Source organism: Carcharodon carcharias, chromosome 31 (assembly GCF_017639515.1).
Source record: "Carcharodon carcharias isolate sCarCar2 chromosome 31, sCarCar2.pri, whole genome shotgun sequence".
NCBI lineage: Eukaryota > Metazoa > Chordata > Chondrichthyes > Lamniformes > Lamnidae > Carcharodon > Carcharodon carcharias.
Genome location: NC_054497.1, coordinates 3647536 through 3671407, shown reverse-complemented (window position 1 = coordinate 3671407; position 23872 = coordinate 3647536). Strand labels below are relative to the sequence as shown.

The following is a 23872-nucleotide window of genomic DNA, read 5'->3' as shown; positions in this document are numbered from 1 at the left end:
AATTAGCGGCCAGCCAGCGTGGAACGCGTGCTGAGGAGCTCAGCGCTGCCGGGGTGAGGGCGGGAGGAGACTGAGCGCAGGAGTCTGTGCATGTGCAGGGGAGCGCACGCTGACAGCTCCCTGAGGGGCTCAGAGCTGTCTCGGGGAGTTGAAGATTTGAAGAAATGAAAATACAGATTTTAAAGATGATATAAACATGTCCCCACACATGATTCAGTCACACGAAGAGGGACATGTTTAAAATGATGATGAAAAATATTTAATGGATTTTTATTTACCTTTGGAAACTTACCATTGGATGAAATTTCCTTAAAAATGCAAAGGCCTCTTGGCCTTTTCGCCCGCCTGCCAACCATAAGGTTAGACTGGCAGCAAAAAGTATAAATGAATTACTTGCTTAAGGGTCTTAATAAGTCTCTTAATTGTCGGCGGGCACACTGCCAACTTTCGTGCGCGCTTGTCAACCAATAGATTGTGAGAGGGCGCGATGATGGTGGGACACACGCCTGACGCCATCGCGTGTGGTTTTATGCCTGACTGGGTTGGGTACGCGCGCCCACCCAAGGGACGTAAAATCCTGTCCTTAAACTTCGATCGCTGCGAACAAACTTCATGTCAGTCCTTAAAAACGATTAGGATCAGCTGAACTCCACATTATGGATTCAGCAAGTTCCACCGCCCCTCTCCCCTCTCCTTCATGCACTTGTCCCTTTGTCTCAGCTGTTTGTTATCTGTGTGCGTCACTTCCCCCTTCACCAGGAGTCATACCGCTCAGGGGGGTAATGGGAGAAGCGGGGGACCGCTTAAGTAACACTAGATTATTGAGAATGAAAGGCTGGACTTTACCGTTTCTGGCGGGGTAAGAGGGGCAGAACAGGGGGGGAGTGTGTGGTCCACTCCCCCCCCGCAGCCCCACCATTTCGGCACCGTGGATCAAGGGTCAGCCAGCCTGACATTGGCCAGCCAATGGGAATATTAGTCAATCAGTGTTATGAAGGGGTCTCTGTGCCCAACCAGGCATCTAGTCCAGTGGGAGAGGCTTTAGGGCCATGAACTAGGAGTCGGTTCTGGCCAACAAGTTAAAGGCCCCTTTCCTTTGCACTCTCGTCTACTCACAGCCAAAGAGTGCCACCTTCAGGAGCAGACTCTGTTGCCGCACGTGTGGCTGTGGCACCACTTGCAGGCGCCACCACCTCACACCTGGCGTAACCTCACTCCCAATGTTCCTCCCGGGCGACTAGCCAAAAACGGAGTGACCGATGAAAAATTGAGGTCGGTCGGCAAATTTTAACAAGCTCCATGGCTTGTTAATTTTTTTTGTTTAATCTTCAAATAAACAGGCAGGTATCTGATTTCTGAAGGCCTGCTCGCCTTCCGTGTTATGAGAGACTGGCCGGCTTACCTCGGACTGCTGGCCTGATGTCATGGCGCCATGGATTACGTAAACGTGGGTGGTAAAACCCAACCCGAGGCCCCCTCAGACCGCTCGTCATAAGTCAAGCCCTGCCCGAAGTGACTTTATACAGCATCAACCCAATTTCCCAAGGGGCTTCAAAGAAGGAAGGTGCCAAGAGGCAATTTAGTCAGACCACAGGAGGGCGAGTGCAGAAACCCCCAGATCTCATTTGGGTGCCATTCAGGGTTTTCTTTTTGCGTTCGGTCACGGGCATCACTGGCCAGGCCAGCACTTACTGCCCGTCCCTAACTGCCCTTGACAAGGCGGTGGTGAGCTGCGGCCTTGAGCCGCTGCTGCCCGTGTGGTGTAGGTACACCCACCGTGCTGTTAGGGAGGGAGTCCCAGGATTCTGTTATCAAGGTTTACTCTGCATCTAACCTGAGCTTTACCTGGTCCAAGAGTCATTGTCAATGAAGGCATTCCATTTGGCTGCACCTAGTGCCCCTCGCCTTAAAGAACACTTGACAAAAAGAAAAGCCATATGTACTTCATGACTAGAAGTGTTTCGCTGTATAAACAGGTTCGGTGACCATCTTAACTCAAAGAGACCAGGGACCCTGGAAGCCCCTGATTCTCAGGGACATAGACTCTTACCCAAGGTTTGTGACGTGGACGTCTCCAAGGCCTGTTCGCCGAATTTCCCAACCGCAACGAAATAGGCGTTAGCTGCTGTGGCCAACACTGGAAAGATGGTGAGAAGACAATTAAAAAGAAGATTTAAAAAGGGGGTTCAATAAAAGTTACTGACCGTAGATGTTTTGGGGGGGGGAATGTGGGGCTATCGCTCATGGGTTCCCAGCCACAGTCAGAAAATAGCGAGCAACCTCCCACAATTCACGATGCCCCACCTGACGTTGTGGGATTCAAACCCAGGTCCCTGGAGCATTCTGGATTACTAGCCCAGCGACTATACGGCGACACCATCACCTCCTCCTTGGTATCCAATTTATGGAGCTCATGCTACGTAGCCATCAAGAAGGCCCTGACCCACTTCACCTGGCTAGCACACTTGATTTTTGGGAACCCATTATTTCAAGGTGAGCTCCATCGGCATGTTGAACTTAAAAACCATCTCTATTACCATGTAGGAAATGTGCAGACAATTTGCGTGCACCATGTTCCTAATTGTACCACATCACACGGGATAAAAAGCACCTTGGAATGTCCTACGACTATGAAAGGCACTGTATAAATGTTAACCTTTTTGCATTTCATTATGTGGAGGAATCAAGTGCAGCAAAAGGTTTTTCTACCCAGCTCAGGAATTCCTTTACCCTGGATCGTTCTCTCTTGCCGCTTGAGGGTAATTTTGAGCTGCATCAGTTGCTGTCTGAGAGCAGACCATTGCACTGGGTCATAGCAACACACACAGCCTGATAAGTAGAGCCGATCCGAACCTTTAGTGCCTGTATCCTAATTCACGTCAAAGCCCCACTGGCTAACCAACATTGCCAGCGATTGCCACAGTTTTAAAATTCCCATCCTTGTATTGAAATCACTCCATGACTGTTCTCTTCTCTACGTCTCTAACCTCCTTCAGCCCTGCAGTTCGCAGAGATGTTAGTCCTCCTCTCATTCTTTCCTCTTACGTATCCCCAACTCCTGCTCTGCCATTGGTGGCCGTGCCTCTGGCTGGTCCTTAAGGTCCAAAATTCTCTCCCTAAAAACTTCGACACCTCTCTTCCTCCTCCTTTAAGATCATAAGAACGAGGAGCAGGAATGGGCCATTCAGTCCAGCAAGCTTGCTCCACCATTCGATAAGGTCATGGCTGATCTGACTGTAGTTTTCCACTTTCCCGGCTGCCTCCCTTAACTCACTTGTTCACCAAAAACCCACTAACTCCGCCTTAAATACATCCAATGACGCAGCCTCCACTGCTCCCTGGGGAAGAGAATTCCACAGACCAACGACCCTCTGAGAGAAGAAGTTCTTCCATAGAAGCTACATCTTTGACCAACTCTTTACCCATCAGTCCATATATCTCTTTGTCAGACTTTGTCTAATAATGCTGCCGTGAGGCGCCGGGGGACATCTTCACTACCTTGACGGCTCTATATAAATGCAAAGTGCCGCTTGCGGTTGTGAAATCCCAGTACAGGATTGGCGGGGTGCATGACGAGGACTATTTCCCTCCTTGTTGAAGCTATCATTTGGTAAGCTCCAGTGAAGAGGCCACCGTTCCTGAGAAGGGTATTTTCAGACCATTAAAGGTGCTATATAAATGCAAGTTGTTGTTGGTGTAGCCCACAGAAGAAAATTTTTTAAAACTAGACGCTAAGCACCCTCATAAAAACCATCAGTTTATCACAGTGTGTAGACTTGGCCAGCTGAGGACTCAGGAGCAGAGGGCTTCTAAATAAACAACATGGTGGGTCCGTCTTATTCAAGCACAGGATGATAAGGGCAATAAATCAACATGTTACCATGACTCATCACTTTAACAAGGGAGCCGCATACACACCGCAATAAAACCACTTGACTCGCAGACAGAATAGCCCTGGATCCATAGCACTGCCCTTCCCCCACAAAGCCCTTTCGAGACAAGGGCCAAGGAAGCTTTAGTGTTGGGTTTCCAACTCCTCGGGATTGTCCAAGAGTCTCCAGGACTTAAATTGCCAATTTCCTGAACACTGCCAGGGAAGAAATGATAGAGGGCAGTACAGAAAACAATGGTGCATTTTATTCATTCTAAAAAGTGTTGGGATAGGGGACAAGACTGGCCATCAAGAGCCAGCCTATCAGCTAATACAAAGTGGGTATGCATGGAAGGCGGAGCCACAAGGATAGACGTGTGGAGCGACCAATAGCGTGAGTGCTGTGGTGGGGGGCTGAAAGCAGGAGGTCATGTGGTGGATGCTATGTATTTAAGATATTTGATTTTCCTTAGAACAACACAGAGATGACATTAGTTTCTAAGTGTGCAGGAACTTTATTTTAGAGAGTTTTACGCAATGCTTTAAAATGTCTACTCCATCCTCCCAGCTCAGCTTCTGTGTCTGTTTATTTATCTCTGATTCAACAGCCAGGCTTAAGCAATCAAGTACAGTGGAGCATAGATTAATTACCAGACTTGCATGTTCAAACATAGAACAATTGAACCATTGAACACTACAGTGGGCACTGAGCTACGGAAATCAAGGGATATAGGATCGGCCAGGAAAGTGGAGTCAAAGATCAGCCATGATCCTATTGAATGGTGGCGCAGGCTGGAGGGGCCAAAGGACCTGCTCCTGCTTCCATTTCTTCCGTGGTTATGTACTTATGACATTCAATATTTTTATATCCGGTAAAGAGAAATATTCAAAGAAAGTTTTTTAAAAGACAATCCTTTTTAATACCCCAATGATTTTTACTGAGGGTTGCACACAGCAGTGTCCTGGGAGACTGACCTTCAATTCCTGGAGACTCCAGGCCAATCCTGGAGGGTTGGTAACCTTGGTGCCAGTGGCAAGGTGCTACGATTATCTGGAGAGACCGGGGTGGTTCTCCTTAGAGTAGAGCAGTTGAAAGGGGGGCAACTCAACACTATCTTCTCAAGGGCAATTAGGGATGAGCAACAAGTGCTGGCTTAACTAGTGACGCCCACATCCCGTGACACAATTTTTTTTAAAATTGAAATTTTCAGAGTTATGATGGATTTTGATAGAGTAAATAAGGAGAAACAGTTTCCAACAGCAGGAGGGTCAGTAACCAGAGGAGACAGCTTTAAGATAACTGTCAAAAGAGCCAAAGGGAAGAAGAAGAAAAGGTTTTCTTGATTCCAAGAGTGGTTATAATCTGGAATACACAGCCTGAAATGTGGTGGAAGCAAATTCAATGGTAACTTTCAAAAAGGAACTGGATCAGTACTCATAAAGTAAAAATTTGCAGGGATATGGGGTAAGAGTAGGGAAGTGGGACTAACTGGATAGCTCTTTCAAAGAGCCAGCACTAGCAGAAAGGGCCTAATGGCCTCCTCCATTGCTATATGATTCTATGAAAGCTGCTGCATTATTTTAAAAAGCTCAAACTGGGTTTCTTTAGGGGAGGGGATCTGCCAGTTCCACCTGGTACAGTCTTCATGTGACTCCAGTTCCTCAGTGCATGGTGGACACCCAATGATCTCTTGAGTCACCCAGGAGGTCATCCAGTTCAGACACATTTGCTGTGAAAGGAAGGCGTCCAGGGCAAGTAGCGATGGGAGAGAAAGGCAGCCCAACACTGCCCATATCCCAAGAACAAAGCATTCAACCGGTCTTCCCATGCGCAAGAACAAACTTCGTTTTGGAGCGTTACAAGAAAGCATTTGATTTCCATCCACACTGACAGCAATACAAGCGAGCAGGGGAACAGGGAGATCTTTTTAAAAAATCAGTCCTCCAGCTCCACATAGCACTCAATTGAACACAGCAAAAAAAAAGTCAGACAAATATGGTAATTGGCTCCAGAACAGCAGAAAAGCAGCAGTGAAGGTTGTACAGTACAATAGTGATACACATCAGAACTGGCAAGACAACTTTAATAAAACAAAAAAAACACCCATGTGTTCATAAGCCATGTACTTTGTTCAGTGTCCAGGAGTAGTTTTCATTGCCTGCAGGCCCGACATTGCTGAATTGGATACAGGTTCTTGACTGGTATTCTGATAATAATCTGCGTTTGAGTTTGGGAGGTCTTGGTGCCCTTTAGGAATGAGGCCCAAGTGCGTTTGGAGTTAGCTATCAGCCTTCAAGCCCCGTTACTTCAAGCTGATCCTCAGTTCCCAGGCTCAAGTTTGAAGAATGGCCATTTTAGCCACGTGCCAGAGGTTTCCCAGTCGCTGTCCCTCCCACACGCGCTCACTCACACTCTCTTGAGGTGTGTCAACTGTGGCTTATTTGGTAACACACTAGCCTCTGAATTGCAAGGTTATGGGTTCAAGTCCCACTCCAGGGTCTCAGCACAAATATCAAGGCTGACACTCCCAGTGCAGTGCTGAGGAAGTGCTGCACTGTAGGAGGTGCCACCTTTTGCTGGGAAGAGTATCCTGCAGTCAGCATCGCGGTGAAGCAGTCTGGGAAGGGCGTCCTGCAGTCAGCATCGTGGTGAAGCAGTCTGGGAAGGGCGTCCTGCAGTCAGCATCGTGGTGAAGCAGTCTGGGAAGGGCGTCCTGCAGTCAGCATCGTGGTGAAGCAGTCTGGGAAGGGCGTCCTGCAGTCAGTTCTTGTTGAAAATAACAAGAGTGACATCACAAGACAGCGCAGGAGAGCGGCGGAGAGTTCAGAACCAGCGGGAGTGCGGAGAAGGTTCAAAATGAGTGGCTGGAGAGATGGTGCAGGAGGGAGGGCTTTAGATTTCTGGGACATTGGGACCATTTCTGGGGGCGGTGGGACCTGTACAAGGCAAACGGGTTGCACCTGAACCGGAATGGGACCAACATCCTTGTGGGGAGGTTTGCTAGTGCTGTTGGGGAGGGTTTAAACTAACTTGGCAGGGGGGTGGGATCCTGAGAGGAGATTCAGCAGGGGGAGATGCACAGCATAAAGGTGAGAGCTGATTGGTGAGTAGTGGGTAAGTGTTTTTCCCCAGTTTTTATCCAGTTTTTCTCCAGTTTAAAATAAATTAAGCTAAGGAAAGATAAAAGTTCTAGGTTTTTATTTAAAGTACATAAATGATTTAACATTTTTTTACTGTATTTAACTTAAAGTGAGGGGTTTGTTTTCAACCAGAGGCATGGCAAGGCAGCTCAGTTCCGTGTTATGTACCACCTGCAACATGTGGGACGTCCTAGACGCTCCTTGTGCTCTGACCAACCACGTGTGCAGGAAGTGCCACCAGCTGCAGCTACTTGAGCTCTGGGTTTCGGAGCCTGAGCGGCAGCTGGAGGCACTGAGGTGCATCCGCGAGGCTGAAGGTTTCATGGATAGCACATTTTTAGACGTGGTCACCCCACAGATTAAGGAAGTGCAAACAGAGAGGAAATGGGTGACCATCATTCAGAAGAAAGACATCAGGCAAATAGTCAGGAAATCCCCAGGGTGCATCTCCCTCCAGAACCATTTTTCAGTGTTGGAAAACGGTGAGAGTGATGGTTTCTCTGGGCAGTGCAGCCACGCTCATGGTGCTGTGAGTGGCTCAGCTGCATGGCGGGGGGAGGAAAAAGAGGGGAAGAGCAATAGTGGTAGGAAACTCGAGAGTAAGGGGAACAGACAGGCGTTTCTGAGGCTGTAGACGTGACTCCAGGATGGTATGTTGCCTCCCTGGTGCCAGGGTCAAGGATGTCACTGAACGGCTGCAGGGCATTCTAAAGAGGGAGGGCAAACAGACAGACAACGTGGTACATATTAGTACTAATGACATAGGTAGAAAGAGGGATGAGTTCCTGCAAGCAGAATTTAGGGAGCTAGGAAGCAGATTAAAAAACAGGACCTCAAAGGTAGTAATCTCTGGATTACTTCCGGTACCACGTGCTAGTGAGTATAGGAATAGGAGTTTAGTCCAGATGAATGAGTGGCTGGAGAGATGGTGCAGGAGGGAGGGCTTTAGATTTCTGGGACTTTGGGACCATTTCTGGGGGCGGTGGGACCTGTACAAGGCAAACGGGTTGCACCTGAACCGGAATGGGACCAACATCCTTGTGGGGAGGTTTGCTAGTGCTGTTGGGGAGGGTTTAAACTAACTTGGCAGGGGGGTGGGATCCTGAGAGGAGATTCAGCAGGGGGAGATGCACAGCCAAAATTAGAAGAGAGAGCAAGTGAGTCAGGAAGGCATAGAAATTACAGGCCAGTTAAGGCACAAGGGAGTTTGGCAAGGTTGGATAGTATTTATTTTAATGGAAGGAGGCTGACAAATAAGGCAGATGAGTTGAGGGCACAAATTAACACATGGAAATATGATGTCATTGCTGTCACAGAGGCATGGTTGAGAGAGGGGAGGATTGACAGCTCAGTATTCCAGGATATAGGGTCTTCAGTCAAGACATGGAAGGAGGTAAAAGAGGAGGGGATATTGCTATATCAAGGAACCAATTACAGCAGTAAGGAGGGATGACATCTTAGAAGGCTCCTCAAATGAAGCCATATGGGTAGAACTGAAAAACAAAAAAGGAACAATCACATTGCTGGGAGCGTGCTATAGGCCTCCAAACAGTCAGAGAGAAATAGAAGAGCAGATATGTAGGCAAGTTTCAGAGAAGTATAAAAATAATTGGGTAGTAAAAGTGGGGGATTTCAATTTCCCCAACATTAACTGGGATGGTCATAGTGTGATAGGCTTAGAGGGAGCGGAATTCTTAAAATGCATCCAGGAGAGCTTTTTAAGCAAGTATGTAGAAGGTCCTACAAGGGAAGGGGCGGTCCGGGACTTAATTTTAGGGAATGAAGCCGGGCAAGTGGTAGAGGTATCAGTGGGGGAGCATTTTGCAGATAGTTATCATAACTCCATTAGATTTAAGGCTGTTATGGAAAAGGGCAAGGATGGGCCAGAAATCAGTGTTCTAAATTGGGGGAAGGCCAATTTTAATAAGAACAGATATGATTTGGCCAAAGTGGACTGGGAGCAGCTACTTTTAGGTAAATCTGCATCACAGCAGTGGGACTCATTCAAGAAGGAAATAGGAAGAGTGCAGGGCCAACATATTCCAGTAAAGATAAAGGATGGGATCAACAAATCCAGGAAACCCTGGATGTCGAGGGATATACAGGACTGGATAAAGAGATAAAGGAAGCTTATGGCTGATACCGAGGTCTCAAAACAGCTGAAGCCTTAGGGGAGTATAGAATGTGTAGGAGGGATCTTAAAAAGGAAATTAGGAGAGCAAAAAGGGGGCATGAAGAAACATTGGCAGGTAAAATGAAGGAAAATCCAAAGTTATTTTACAAGTACATTAAGAGTAAGAGGATAACTAGGGAAAGAGTAGGGCCCATTAAGGACCATAGTGGTAATTTGTGTGTGGAGCCGGAAGATGTAGGTAGGGTTCTAAATGAATACTTTGTGTCGGTGTTCACAAGTGAGAGGGACGACGTGGGTATGGAAATCAGGCAGAAGGACTGTGATATAATTGAAGAAATTAGCATAGAAAGGGAGGAGGTTCTAAGTGGATTGGCAGCTTAAAAGTAGATAAATCTCCAGGCCCGGATGAAATGTATCTCAGGCTGTTGAGTGAGGCAAGGGAGGAGATAGCAGGGGCACTGGCAATAATTTTCAATACCTCACTGGCCACAGGAGAGGTGCCAGAGGACTGGAGGACAGCCAATGTGGTACCGTTATTCAAGAAGGGAGGAAGTGATAAACCAGGGAACTACAGGCCAGTCAGTCTAACCTCAGTGGTGGGGAAACTATTGGAAGCAATTCTGAGGGACAGAATTAATCTACACTTGGAGAGGCAGGGATTAATCAAGGACAGTCAGCATGGTTTTGTTAAGGGGAGGTCATGTCTGACCAATGTGATTGAATTTTTCAAAGAGGTGACCAGGTGTGTAGATGAGGGCAGTGCATTTGACGTAGTCTACTTGGACTTCAGCAAGGCTTTTGATAAGGTCCTGCACGGGAGACTGATAACGAAGGTAAGAGCCCTTGGGATCCAAGGCAGTTTGGCAAATTGGATCCAGAATTGGCTGATTAGGGTGCATAGGGTGATGGTCAAGGGGTGTTTTTGTGACTGGATGCCTGTGTCCAGTGGGGTTCCACAGGGATCGATGTTGGGTCCCTTGCTGTTTGTGGTATATATAAACGATTTAGACTTGAATTGGAGGGGTGATCAGTAAGTTCATGGATGACACAGAAATTAGTGGGGTGGTAAATAGTGAGGAGGATAGCCTTAGATTACAGGAGGATATAGACAGGCTGGTCAGATGGGCTGATCAGAGGCAAATGGAATTTAATCCGGATAAGTGTGAGGTGATGCACTTGGGCAGGACAAACAAGGCACGGGAATACACGATGAATGGTAGAACCCTGGGAAGTACCAAGGATCAGAGGGACCTTGGTGTGCATGTCCACCGGTCCCTTAAGGTGGCGGGGCAGGTAGATAAGGTGGTTAAGAAGGCGTATGGGATACTTGCCTTTATTAACCTTAATAAGAGCAGAGAGGTTATGCTGGAACTGTATAAAATGCTGGTTAGGCCACAGCTAGAGTATTGCGTGCAGTTCTGGAATCTGCATTATAGGAAGGGTGTGATTGCACTAGAGAGAGTGCAGAGGAGATTTACCAGGATGTTACCTGGGCTGGAGAGTTTTAGTTATGAGGAGAGATTGGATAGACTGGGGTTATTTTCGCTGGAGCAGAGGAGATTGAGGGGGGACATGACTGAGGTGTATAAAATTATGAGGGGTATAGATAGGGTAGACATGAAGGAACTTTTCCCCTTGTTGGAGGGATCAATAACCAAGGGGCATAGATTTAAGGTAAGGGGCAGGAGGTTTAGAGGGGATGTGAGGAAGAATTTTTTCACCCAGAGGGTGGTGGGAATCTGGAACTCACTGCCTGAAAGGGTTGTAGAGGCAGAAACCCTCACAACTTTTAAGAAGTATTTGGATGTGCACTTGCGATGCCATGGCATACAAGGCTATGTATGGGCCTAGTGCTGGAAAATGGAATAAGAATAGTTAGGTACTTGTTTGACCGGCACAAGCTCGATGGGCCGAAGGGCCTTTTTCTACACTGTAGATCTCTATGACTCTGACCCTCTCCCGCACAGCCTCTGATGAGATACATTAAAATAGGTTAAATTCAATGAGTGAGACTTAAATAGTCTGGAGCATCAGCACTAGCATGTACAAAATCAAACCAATCTCCTGAATCTCTTCACCCAACAATATCGCACCCCCCCCCCCGCCCCTCCCATCTGAAGGGATTGCTGCGGGCGATGGGTGCTCTCTCCAACTCCTCAATATAAGTGGCCATTATTTCTGTATCAGCTCGATATTGAATGGTGTCAAGCTAGTCCATAATGGGGAAATTTCAGCCCAGCCCAGGTTTTACCTCTTATTTATACATGAGCTCAAAGTTGAGGATTCTGGAAAGCAATCAGCAGAACCCTGCGCGGTTCTCCCCTCTCGAACCCATGGTCACCAAAATCAATTGTTGTGTCCTGTCCACTTTCCGGCTGAGATGCCATTCAATATAGACTCGAGTCTGGATCTGCGGCCTAGATTGGAGAAGGTGAGGCTATTCCCTTTGCCTCAAAGGAGACTGAGGCAAGATTTAATGGAGGTGTACGTTGGTTTAGATAAGGTAGATGAAGAAAAGCTGTTCCCATTAGCCGAAAGTACAAGGACTAAGTGACACAGATCTGACGTTTTGAACAAGAGATATAAAGGCAGGTATGAGGAAGAAATTTCTTACGCAGCGAGTGATGATAACCTGGAGCTCGCTTGGTGATGGAAACGGAGATGAAGAATGAGTTCAAAAGGGAATTGGATAGGCACTTGAGGGAAACAAACTTGTCAGGCTACCAGGGTAGAGCATGGGAATGGGGCTGAGTGGATTGCTCTACAGAGAGCCTGCACGGACTCGGTGGGCCGAATGGCTGTATTGACTCTCTGGCCTTCGTGGTCCATTAGGTTCCTCCCTTGCAACACAGCCAAGCCGTGCACACCAAGTCCCCACAAACAGCAGTGTGAACGTTCAAAATCAGCAGAAGTTGACCATCTGTATAGAAAGACCTGAATGGGCAGCTGGACCCAGATTAGCAAGGTTAGCCAATATGTCAGTTGGGGTTGGCGTACTTGAAGGACTTTTAAGCTTTCATAAATTTGTTCCGTTATGATTCAATCTCGAGTTTCAACAAACCTTAAAACAACGTTAAGATGAGAACTAAATGAGACAGGAACCATCCAGTTAAATACATACTTCTAAAAGCTCTGACAAAGTTGGTGCCGAGGAACACGAGATTCTGGAGTCCGGGATTGAACTGTTCCATAATATTCTACAATCGAACACAAAACGATTAGACAGCCAAACATCATAAGCATTGAATTACAAGGGCAAGTGCGTCTTGCTTAGGTTAAATTACTGAGCATTTTATTAAATTCATGGAAAGAAACCAGGATTATTCATAGGAGAAATTAAAAACTGCTGTGCTGTTCCCAGCCTCAGATGAATGACCTCATGGTTCAAAAGTCAGGATTTGCATGCACGAATACTTTATATTTATAATCGCAACAGTTTGTCACGCAGAGAGATTTGCACAATTACTTTGTTTTGCGAGTGTGGTGGCAGTTTTGTAGGCAGCGGTGACACGATGTTAAAATAAAACACCATCCCAGTCAACAGCGGGGAAAAAAATGGTGAAATGAAAGCGAATGCCAGGTTTGGAAAATTTGTGCCATTTTTTAAGAATGATGGAAGGTTTATTTTTGAGGGAACCTGATGTTTTAGCAGCTAGCAAAAAGAAAAAGAAAGGCTTGCACTTTTACAGCACTTCTCGCAAGCACCAGATGTCTCAAAGTACCTCACAGCCAACTAGGAACTTTTAAAGTGTAGTCGCTGTTGTAAGGTAGAAAAGGCAGCAGCCAATCGGTGCACAGCAAGCTCCCACAAACAGCAACATGATAATGTCCGGTTTATGTCTGCTTTATAATGTTGGTCCAGGGTTAAATATTGGCCGGGGTACCCGGGAGAGAACTCACCTGCTCTTCCTCAAATTAGTGCCATGGGATTTGTTTACATCTATTTCACCGAGCTGAGGGGCCTCGGTTTAATGTCTCACCCAAAAGATTGCTGATTCTTCAGCAGTGCATTGGATTGCTAGTCACAGTTTTTGCACTTTAACCCTGGTGCAACACTTGAACTCAGAGGCAAGAGCGCTAACAAGCTGAGACCTTGCACTTAATTTATCAGGGGTATCCACACTTACCAGCAGCAGACCTGCTCAGCAATTTTACTATTAGAAGCCTTTTAATTGGCCGCCTGTGGGCCTGCTATTCAATTAAGGGCAGCAGGTGGGCTCCTGGGAGGGCTGGCAACTTTGAAACCTCAACAGTGACACCCAGAGAAGTAGTTGCTGCTGAGGTATGTAGGTGACCTTGGGAGCCAGAGCAGGTAAGTAAAGTGTCAGGAAGTCATAATAACTCTCATAATGTTGGAATTTATTGTTAAATAGAGTAATAGTGGGGTGTGAGTGTGTGCGTGAGACAACTAGATTAAAGACAGCTGGTCTGAAGACTTTGTTATAAACATAGTAAACATGGGTGAAGTTTGAGATTGTAAGGTAAAAGTATATTTGCATTTTTAAAGAAACCAGACTTGATTGTTTTCAAAGGAGGGGGTGAAATGTGCCACCTAGCCAAGTGCAGTTTAGAAACACTGGGCAGAATTTTCTGCCTGTCGAGCGAGCGGGCCTGACCCAATCTCCAGCAGGCGAGGAGCCGATCCCCACCGGAGAAGCGGGCCCCGCCGCCATTTTATGTGGGTGGGCCAATTAAGGCCCGCCCAGCGCGATGTCCAGTGGGAAGCGCTATGCGTTCCCGTGAGGGCAGTTGGGGGGGTGGGGGGGGGATTCCCCAAAAGCAAGAGTGCGCTCTTTCATGCATGTGCAGGAAAGAGAGCACATCTCCCTGAGGCTAAGTGCAGCCTCAGGGAGATCACTTCCACTTTTAAAAATATTAAAAATAGAAAAAAAAAAATTCCCTAACATGTCCCCCTCAGATGACAATGTCACATGAGATGGGACATGTTCATAATTTACATTATAACTTTATTAAACTTTTTAAAACCCTGCATGAAACCTCATCCCGCCAGTGGATGAGGTTTCATGTTTTCTCCATTTGCTGCTGGGGTTCCTGGTCTGCTCGCCAGCCTTAAGGTTGGACGGGCAAGTCCTTTAATTGTTTAAAAGATCCTGTCATTAAAATGGCCTTAATTGGCCATTGATAGGTCAGCGGGCCCACAGCTGATTTTGCTGCGCCCCCACCTTCCTGAAAATTTAAATGGGGCGGGATGATGTCAGGGGTTCTGCTTGATGCCATCCTGTGTCATTTTATGCATCAGCAAACGGGCCCCGCCCCCTGCTCACCGACGGCAAAATTCTGCCATGTGTTTATTTTTCCCAAAGATTACTGGTAAAACTTAGTGCTATAAGAGGTTTTTATTATCAGGTAGATAAAATCCAAAGACATAGTGAAACAATGGGAATTTGCATTCAAAGGGGAAAATATGTATAAAGGAGTGAAGGCTGTGTGTAAGGGTAGGCATTTTAAGATTATACAAGTGCGAAAAGCCTTCAGCATCTATGCCTCAAGCTGCTGTTTTCAAAGAACTGAAGTTAAGAAAACTCACTTTGAATTTGACTTGCTCAGGGTATTGTGTGTCACCTTGCCTGGGTATTTTAAAATCTATGTGAATTACTGTTGCCTTAACAAAAGTGTAACTGGGAGTCAGATCAAGTCGGGGATGTTGAAGTTATTCTTGTAGTAATTTGTAGACATATGCATGTGCTTAAAATCATTTATCTTATTAATAAATGTTTAATCTAGTTTTGTAAAACCTATCAGGCTTGGTGGTGTTATTACTACTGAATTCAAGACACACATCTTAAAATTTATACAAACGCCAAAACTCCAAAGTTGTGGCAGTTGTTTCAAGTTTCCCTTTGGGATTTGAACAGCTCAACATTTACCATCGGCAAAAGTAAAAATTGTAAAGATCACAGTGCCAAGTGTTGAAGGGAAAATCTCTCCAGGTGGGAAGGGCCAGTGGGTATTGCAGTCCCTGCCCGCAGCCCCTTCTTTGGTGTGTGAAAGCTTTGCCCCAGTGCTGCCACTGGAAGGCTGTCTCCATTTAGTTGGCAGCCTCCCCCTGCAGTCCCACATTCGGCAGAAGGCCAGCAGCAAGGACGAGTGGCTCCTAATTGGGCCTTTACAGATATAAACCGCTGCCCACCTCCTTGGGGCAGGCAGCCTCACCACATTCACTGCAGGAACTTACCAACGCTCCTTAGACAGCACCTTCCAAACCCATGGCCACTACCATCTAGAAGGACAGGGCAGCAGACACATGGAAACACCACCACCTGGAAGTTCCCCTCCAAGCCACTCACCATCCTGACTTGGAAGTATATCGCCGTTCCTTCACTGTCACTGGGTCAAAATCGTGGAACTCCCTCCCTAACAGCACTGTGGGTGTACCTACACCACATGGACTGCAGCAGTTCAAGAAGGCAGCTCACCATCGCCTTCTCAAGGGGCAATTAGGGATGGGCAATATGTGCTGGCCCAGCCAGCGACGCCCACATCCTGTGAATACATTCTTAAAAATTCAGTCCCGCTCTGGGTAAAATGCCCTGACAGCGGGACCACATTATGGAGCTGATCCAACCCAATTCCCCACAATTATTCCGGCCGCTCCATCTCATGCGGGGCCTATAAAATCCTGGTCATTCAGTCTAAATCCCTGAGATATTACAGGGGTTTGACAAACCCCTCGCAACTCTGCAGTGATTCAGGGACACCATCTGATCAAAACACATTGGAACAAATTTTGTTTAATTGGGGCTTCTCGTGATCTGCACGATTCATAGATTTTTTTTCCTGAGTACTTCACCTCGAGGTTTTTGTGCCCTATCTTAATGGAGATTGTGAGCTGAAAGTGGCACGATGAGGGCAATGGGGCTTTGGGGATTTTATGAATAAAAGTCTATCTCCTTAACCAATGAGATTCATGGATTGACAAAATACAGACAAATGACAGAGAAGAAATAGAGCAAATTAAATCGGGCACAGAAAGAGAAATAAAGAGAGAGAAAATTGAATCAAGAGCGAGAGTAAAAAGAGACAGAAATGAGAAGTAAGAAAAAAAGTTAAAGATCAAAAACTTGACCTTGTAAATATCTTTAGCAACAATTTACTACAGGCAGGAATGAGACATACCAGTTGAAACTATTCCCTTTCTACACCAGAGTTTGATTAGCATTGCATTAGCAATTATCATATTCTTAAAAAAGGTACTTGCCCTATTAATTGTGAGCCTTAACTTTCCACAGCAAGTTCAATGGGCAATTCGTGTGCAAATCCAGCAAATTCTTAAAGGTAGCAGGAAAACAGAGAGCCAGATGTTGGTTGGTTGAGGCAAATGGCGTAAATTGACCAGCAAGTTCCAGAGATCCCCAACTAGCCATATCTCCCAATCTCTTGAATTTGCTGGCTGATTTGTGGATTATCAATAGCGAGTGTTGTTAACTCATAGGGGAGAACTTTCTGTTTAGCGTGCAGGGGCAGGCTCCGCTCACTGACACATAAAATGACGGGCGGTGACGTCGGGTGTGCGTCCCGATGTCACCCTGTATCATTCCGATCTTCCATTCGGCGGGTGCACACGGAGTCGGCTGCGTGCCCGCTGAACTGTCAACGGCCTGTTAAGGCCATTAATAAACCAATTAAAGATCTTGACAGGGCCGCCTGTCCGACCTTAACAAGAAGAGTCATACGGACTCGAAACGTCAACTCTGTTTCTCAAGTCAATGGTGGGAATGGTCTACAGGCTCCCTAACAGCAGCCACAATGTAGAACAAAGTATACAAGAAGAAATATTGGGTGTTTGTGAAAATGGGACGGCAATAGTCATGGGTGATTTTAATTTACATATAAACTGGAAAAATAAGATTGGCAGCAGTAGCCTGGGTGAGGAGTTCATAGAATGCTTTCGAGATCGTTTCTTAGAACAGCACATTCTGGAACCAACCAGAGAGTGGGTTATATTAGACTTGATATTGTGTAATGTGAAAGGATTAATTAATGACCTCAGAGTGAAGGCACCCTTAGATAGCAGTGACCACAATATGACTGAAATTTACATTCAGTTTGAAAGGGAGAAGAATGGGTCTAAGACTAGTAATTTAAATTTAAATAAGGGCAACTATGTGGGCATGAAAACTGAGCTAGCTGAAGTGAATTGGGATACTAGGCTAGACAATAGGTCAACAGAAGCAATGGCAGACATTTAAGGGGATAGCCTAGAATACGCAGAATAAGTATATTTCCTACTATAAAGAAAAATTCTTAGGGGAGAACCCATCATCCATGGTTAAGTAAAGAGGTTAGGGAAAGCATCGAACTTAAGGGAAAAGCATATAACTGTGCAAAGATGAGTGACGGGTCAGATGATTGGTCAGAATATAAAGAATGGTAGAGAACGACTAGAAGGTTAATCAGAAGAAAGAAATTACAGTATGAGAGGAAGCTAGCTAGCAATGTAAAAATGGAGAGCAAGAGTTTCTACAAGTATTTAAAAAGGGAAAGGGTAAGTAAAGTGAGTGTTGGTCCTCTACAGAGTGAGAATGGGGAGTTAATAGTAGATAATAAGGACATGGCGGGTGAAATGAACAAATATTTTGCTTCTATCTTCACTATAGAGGATACAGAAAATATTCCAGTAAGACCTGTAAATCAGGAGGCGGAGGGGAGGGAGGAACTTGGTGAAATTACAATCACTGGGGAAGTGGTACTGAGCTTTGGGCTGATAAGTCTCCGGGTCCTGATGGACTTGATCCTGGGGTCTTAAAAGAGGTGGCTAATGAGGCAGTCGATGCGTTGGTGTTAATTTTCCAAAATTCCCTAGATTCTGGAAAGATTCCATCAGACTGGAAAGTAGCAAATATAATCCCTCCATTCAAGAAGGGAGGGAGGCAGAAAACAGAAAGCTATAGGCCAGTTAGCTTGATGTCTGTCATGGGGAAGGTGTTAGAATCAATCATTAAGGAGCTTATAGTTGGGCACTTGGAAAAACTCAAGGTAATTGGGAAGAGTCAGGATGGTTTTGTGAAAGGGAAATCATGTTTAACCCCAATTTATTGGTGTTCCTTGAAGAAGTAACATGTGCTGTAGATAAAGGGGATTCTGTAGATGTACTGTACTTGGATTTCCAGGAGGAATTGGATAAAGTGCCACATCAAAGGTTATTGTGGAAAATAAAAGCTCATGGTGTCAGGGATAACATATTAGCATGGATAGAAGATTGGCTGGCAGACAGAAAGCGGAGAGTATGCATAAATGGGTCTTTTTCTGATTGGCAGGAGGTGACAAGTGGAGTTCCACAGGGGTCTGTGCTGGGGCCTCAACTTTTTACAATTTACATCAATGACTTAGATGAGGGGAGTGAAAGCATAGTAGCTAAATTTGCAGATAGGTAGGAAAGTATGTTGTGAAGAGGACATAAGGAAGTTGCAGACGGATATAGAGTGGGCAAAATTCTGGCAGATGGAGAATAATGTGGGAAAATGTGAAGTTGTTCACTTTGACAGGAAGAATAAAAAAGCAGAGTATTACTTAAATGGAGAACAACTGTAGAATTCCGAGGTGCATAGGGATCTAGATGTTCTCGTGCATAAGGCACAAAAGATTAGTTTGCAGACACAGCAAGTAATTAAGAAGGCTAATGGAATGCTGTCCTTTATTAAACAAAGAATTGAACATAAAAGTAAAGATGTTATGCTTCAATTATACAGGACATTGCTGAGACCACGTCTCGAATATTGTGCGTGGTTTTGGTCTCCTTATTTAAGGAAGGATGTAAATGTGTTGGAGGTCGTTCAGAGGAGGTTTACTAGATTGATACCTGGAATTAGCAGATTGTCTTATGAGGAAATTTTGGACAGACTGGACTTGTTTCCACTGGAGTGTAGAAGAGTGAGGGGTGATTTGATTGAAGTATACAAGATCCTGAATGGTCTCGACGTAGTCTGGATGTGGAAAGGATTATTCCTCCTGTGGGTGAGTCCAGAATTGGGGGCACTGTTTTAAAATTAGGGGTTGCCCTTTTAGGACAGAGATGAGGAGAAATTTTTTCTCTCAGAGCGTTGTGTGACTTTGGAACTCTCTGCCTCAGAAGGTGGTGGAGGCGGGGTCACTGAATACTTTTAAGGCAGTGGTAGATAGATTCCTATTGGGCAAGGGAATCAAAGGGTATCGGGGATAGGTGGGAATGTGGAATTTGAAACACAAACAGATCAGCCTTGATCTTATTGAATGGTGGAGCAGGCTCAAGAGGCCGAGTGGCCTACTTGTGCTTCTATTTCGTACGTTTGTATGTTGGTATAGAGTGGATACAGAAAGAATGCTTCCTCTTGCAGGGAAGAGCATAACTAGAGGCCATCAGTTTAAGATAGTCACCAAGAAATCCAATAGGGAATTCAGAAAAAAAAACTTCTTTACCCAAAGAGTGGTAAGAATGTGGAACTTGCTACCACAGGGGATGGTTGAAACAGATAGTATAGATGCATTTAAGGGGAAGCTAGACAAGCATATGAGGGAGATGGGAACAGATAGATTTAGATGAGGAAAGATAGGAAGAGGCTTGAATGGAGCATAAACACCAGCATGGACTGGTTGGACTGAATGACCTGTTCCTGGGCTGTAGTTTCCTATGTAATCCTATGTATTATTGCTGTTCCTTCATCGCAGCTGGGTCAAATTCCTGGAACTCACTACATAGCAGCACTGTGAGTGTACCTTCACTATATGACTGCAGCGGTTCAAGAAGGTAACTCACCACCACCTTCTCAAGGGCAATTAGGGATGGGCAATAAATGTTGGCTTTGCCAGTAAATGTTATATGCATCACAATTGTATTGAAGCAATGTGATCTATGTGGATAATTTGAATATCATTGCAACTTCCGTGATGGCCATTTTGACATGTTTTGTAATGGTCTTTTAGATATTTTATGAATAAAGTATACTTATGGGAAAAAAAATGTTGGCTATGCCAGCAATGCCCATATCGCGTGCATGAATAAAAAGATAGCAGAACAAGCTAGAGGGGCTGAATGGAATATTCCTGTTCCTATGTCCCCATCTTCCCAGAAGGAACCACAAGGTGGAAATCAAGTCATGGCCTGGGCTTATTTCATTCTAACTAGCCTATGTTCTATGGAGACAACCTAAATACAGCCCTGTAGAAGGGTCGTACGGACTCGAAACGTTAACTCTGTCCTTCTCTCCACAAATGCTATCAGGCCTGCTGAGTTTTTCGAGTATTCTCTGTTTTTCTCTTAAATACCATTGCACAGTCTGACTGGCTGTTGTGAGCATTCTGAAATGTCTGAAATGTAACTTTGATTGTATCGGAAAGCCTCAGAGTGGAGCATGATATGTGTGGAAAATTGAATATGAGTGCACTTTTTGTGATGGCCATTTTGAAATGTTTGGTAACGTTCTTTCAGATATTTTACAAATAAAGTATATTTTTGCAAAACAAAAACCCTACTCTCTAGCCTATGATTGCCGAGGCAGACTGTTGCAACTTTACTGCGCGCTACCCACCACATTGGCCCTCCACGGCAATCAGACAGCACAGAGCAGGGACCAGAGTTGGGACTGTCCATGAGAGGAAGCCTGCAGTATTGACAAGTCACCTTATGGATGTTTAGTGACAACGGCAGCAGTGGGTAGATGGAATGGAGGCCCATTGCTTTTCCAGCAGAGTAGTCCCAACTGCTGTAATGAACTGAGAATAGGACATGTAGATTGGGCAGGTTTACTGTAAATAAATAATGAACTGTTAAACTGATAGCTTTAGGATCAACAATTAACTGATTAATGGAACTTGATATTTTCCACTCCAGCTTTTTTCCCCTCACAGGACAAGAGGGAGAGTTTTATTACATTTAATCTAACTTGGGGGAGAAAAGGGCAGGCAGCAAACACAGGCAAAATAGCTTCAAGTGTTTTACTGGGTCAGGTTTCGATCAGGGTTGAAAAGCAGAAGCAGCAATAAAGTCAACACGAAGTTCAGTGAACATCAGTGACTGTCTTTGTAGGAACAGATACTGCCTGGATTCCCAAGTCCCACTCACACTCAAAAGGTTTCCTGTGCTGATAGGGATTAGATAAGGCAGAGTGGAGGAGGTGCATGATGAGGCTCATGCCAGTAGGTCAGTTGGGCCGATTGGCCTTTTCTGCACTGTAAATTCTAAAATGTTCTAATCATTAGTTGGTAGCACTGTACCCACCACTTAGACGTGTCACTGCCAGTCACCCTATATTGAGCAATAGTTCATACACTAATCTTACACTTGCACAGTGATCTAAACATATATCACTTTCTATTTGTTCTTCCATGGGATGTAGGTGTCACTGGCAAAGTCAGCGTTTGTTGCCCGTCCCTAATTGCCCTCGAAATGAGTGGCATTTCAGAGTCAACCACATTGTTGTGTGTCTGGAGTCACATGTAAGGATGGCAGATTTCCTTCCCTAAAGGGCAATTGGTGAGCCAGGTGGGTTTTTACAACAATTGATGACAGTTGTCATGGTCACTGAGGCTAGTTTTATATTCCAGTTCTAATAATCAAATTTAAACTCCACCAGCTGCCATGGTGGGATTTGAACCTACATCCCCCAGAACATGAGCCCGGGCCTCTGTGATTACTAGCCCAGTGACATGGCCACTACACCACCATCCACCTCCAAATTGGATACGGAAAGAGAAATAAGGAGAGCCAAAGAAAAACTGGCCAACATGAGCATGAATAAAAGAGCAAGCAACAAGATTTTAATTTTCAAAACCACTGAGAACGACCAACCACCTGCTGAACCGAGATTCCACAATTTCATCTGCTTCCCTTCCCGGGTCGGAGCAGATGAAGGGCATTGAAGGAGCATCATTCTTATCATTAAAGGGCTCCTTCCCTTGTTAAGTATCAGCCTTTCTGCGGCAAGTCCAATCCATCCAGCAACTTTGCACCAATTCGTGATACGCACCGTCTCTCTCTATCTCTCTCTCTCTCTCTTCACAAGCTGCAGGGAGCCATTAAAGCACCCACCGCTCTTCCAGCAAATTCCACCCCACAAGTTTTTGCCTTTCTTCAGATTACGCAACAACGATAACTTGCATTTAAATAGCGCCTTTAATGTGGTTCAAGGTCCCAAGGTGCTCCATGGCACCGATTACCAGGCAAGGTCCGGTGGGCGCTATTTCAAAGAAGAGGAGGGGATTTATTCCTGGTGTCCTGGCTAAGATTTATGCGTCAACCAACAACACAAAAACAGATTATCTGATCATTATCACATTGCTGTTTGTGGGAGCTTGCTGTGTGCAAATTGGCTGCCCCATTCCCTACGTTACAACAGTGACTACTCTTCAAAAAGTACCTCATTGGCTGTAAAGTGCTTTGAGAGGTCCAGTGGCTGTATGAACTTGATATTTTCCACTCCAGCTTTTTTCCCCTCACAGGACAAGAGGGAGAGTTTTATTACATTTAATCTAACTTGGGGGAGAAAAGGGCAGGCAGCAAACACAGGCAAAATAGCTTCAAGTGTTTTACTGGGTCAGATTTCGATCAGGGTTGAAAAGCAGAAGCAGCAATAAAGTCAACACAAAGTTCAGTGAACATCAGTGACTGTCTTTGTAAGAACAGATACTGCCTGGATTCCCAAGTCCCACTCACACTCAGAAGGTTTCCTGTGCTGATAGGGATTAGATAAGGCAGAGTGGAGGAGGTGCATGATGAGACTCATGCCAGTAGGTCAGTTGCAAGTATTTTTTTTTTAAAAATCTGACCCCCTTACACATAAGGAGTTACCAGGACAGGTAATCAAAAGAGTTAAGTTTTAAGGAGGATAAAAGCAAAATACTGCGGACGCTGGAAATCTGAAACAAAAACAAAAATAAAAATAGCAATAATAAAAATAGCTGGAAAAACTCAGCAGGTCTGACAGCATCTGCGGAGAGGGGGTTTTAAAGAGGATTGAGCGGGGTCTACAATGTGGTCGAGAAGGTAAGCAGCAAGAAATTAGTTCTAAATGTTATTCGTGATAAAGGCTGTGGAAATTTGGCGGGGGTGGAATCTTCACTGTGGCAAATAATAACTGCAGCTTATTGAGTGGAGACCATTCTTTCCAGGGAACAACACAGGGACAACAACCAACCTTCAGGATTCCTGCAGCAATTCTCTTCCCACGATTGCACAACCACACACCGACACACTGGGCTCACCTGGTAGCTGTTCAGTGTCGACCGATAGACTTGATCCGCTGGGAGAGCCATGGTCCAGATCAGGGTGAAGAAATGTAAATTGTAAAATTAGGAAATGGAGGGAAAGATTTGAAAAATGATCTTTTCTCTCTCTCTCTCCCTGCTATTCTCTTGGGCGGAGAGCTGAAACTGCAGCTACAGCCCAGATGAAAGGCGGATCATTTTGTTAATTATTTATTAACTGGTAACGAAGAAGTTCCTTGCTCTTTTGTTATTTCTCTGCATCCGGCAGGAACTTCGACTCTTTCCAACGAAGCCAGGATAAAGGATCGAATTCAAACAGAACTGGGAGCAGACTGTGTGGCTGTTTCTTATACTCCTTTATTGCTCCTCAGATTCTCTCTGTCTCTGTCTCTGTCTGTCCTCCTGTGACTCTCCCTGGACCAGCAAAACTGCAAATGCACCCCAGAGAAAGGGAAGATGTAATGAGATGGTTAGAATGTGTTGACAGCTGTTGTCACCGAACCTCCACCACCACCCCCCCCCACCCC

General features: G+C 45.4%; 1 protein-coding gene across 1 annotated transcript in view; it reads right to left on the bottom strand.

Moving 5' to 3' along the window:
- The window catches only part of LOC121271486 (brain-specific angiogenesis inhibitor 1-associated protein 2-like protein 2), a 69288-nt gene extending 45895 nt beyond the window's left edge, over nucleotides 1-23393 (bottom strand). Inside the window, exons 1-3 of the mRNA XM_041177467.1 lie at nucleotides 23343-23393; nucleotides 12268-12343; nucleotides 2051-2137 (exon numbers count right to left, since the gene is read on the bottom strand). Coding sequence (XP_041033401.1) covers nucleotides 2051-2137; nucleotides 12268-12343; nucleotides 23343-23393 — 214 coding nt within the window. The remainder of the gene's footprint in view (nucleotides 1-2050; nucleotides 2138-12267; nucleotides 12344-23342) is intronic.
- Between the last annotated feature and the right edge of the window lie 479 nt (nucleotides 23394-23872).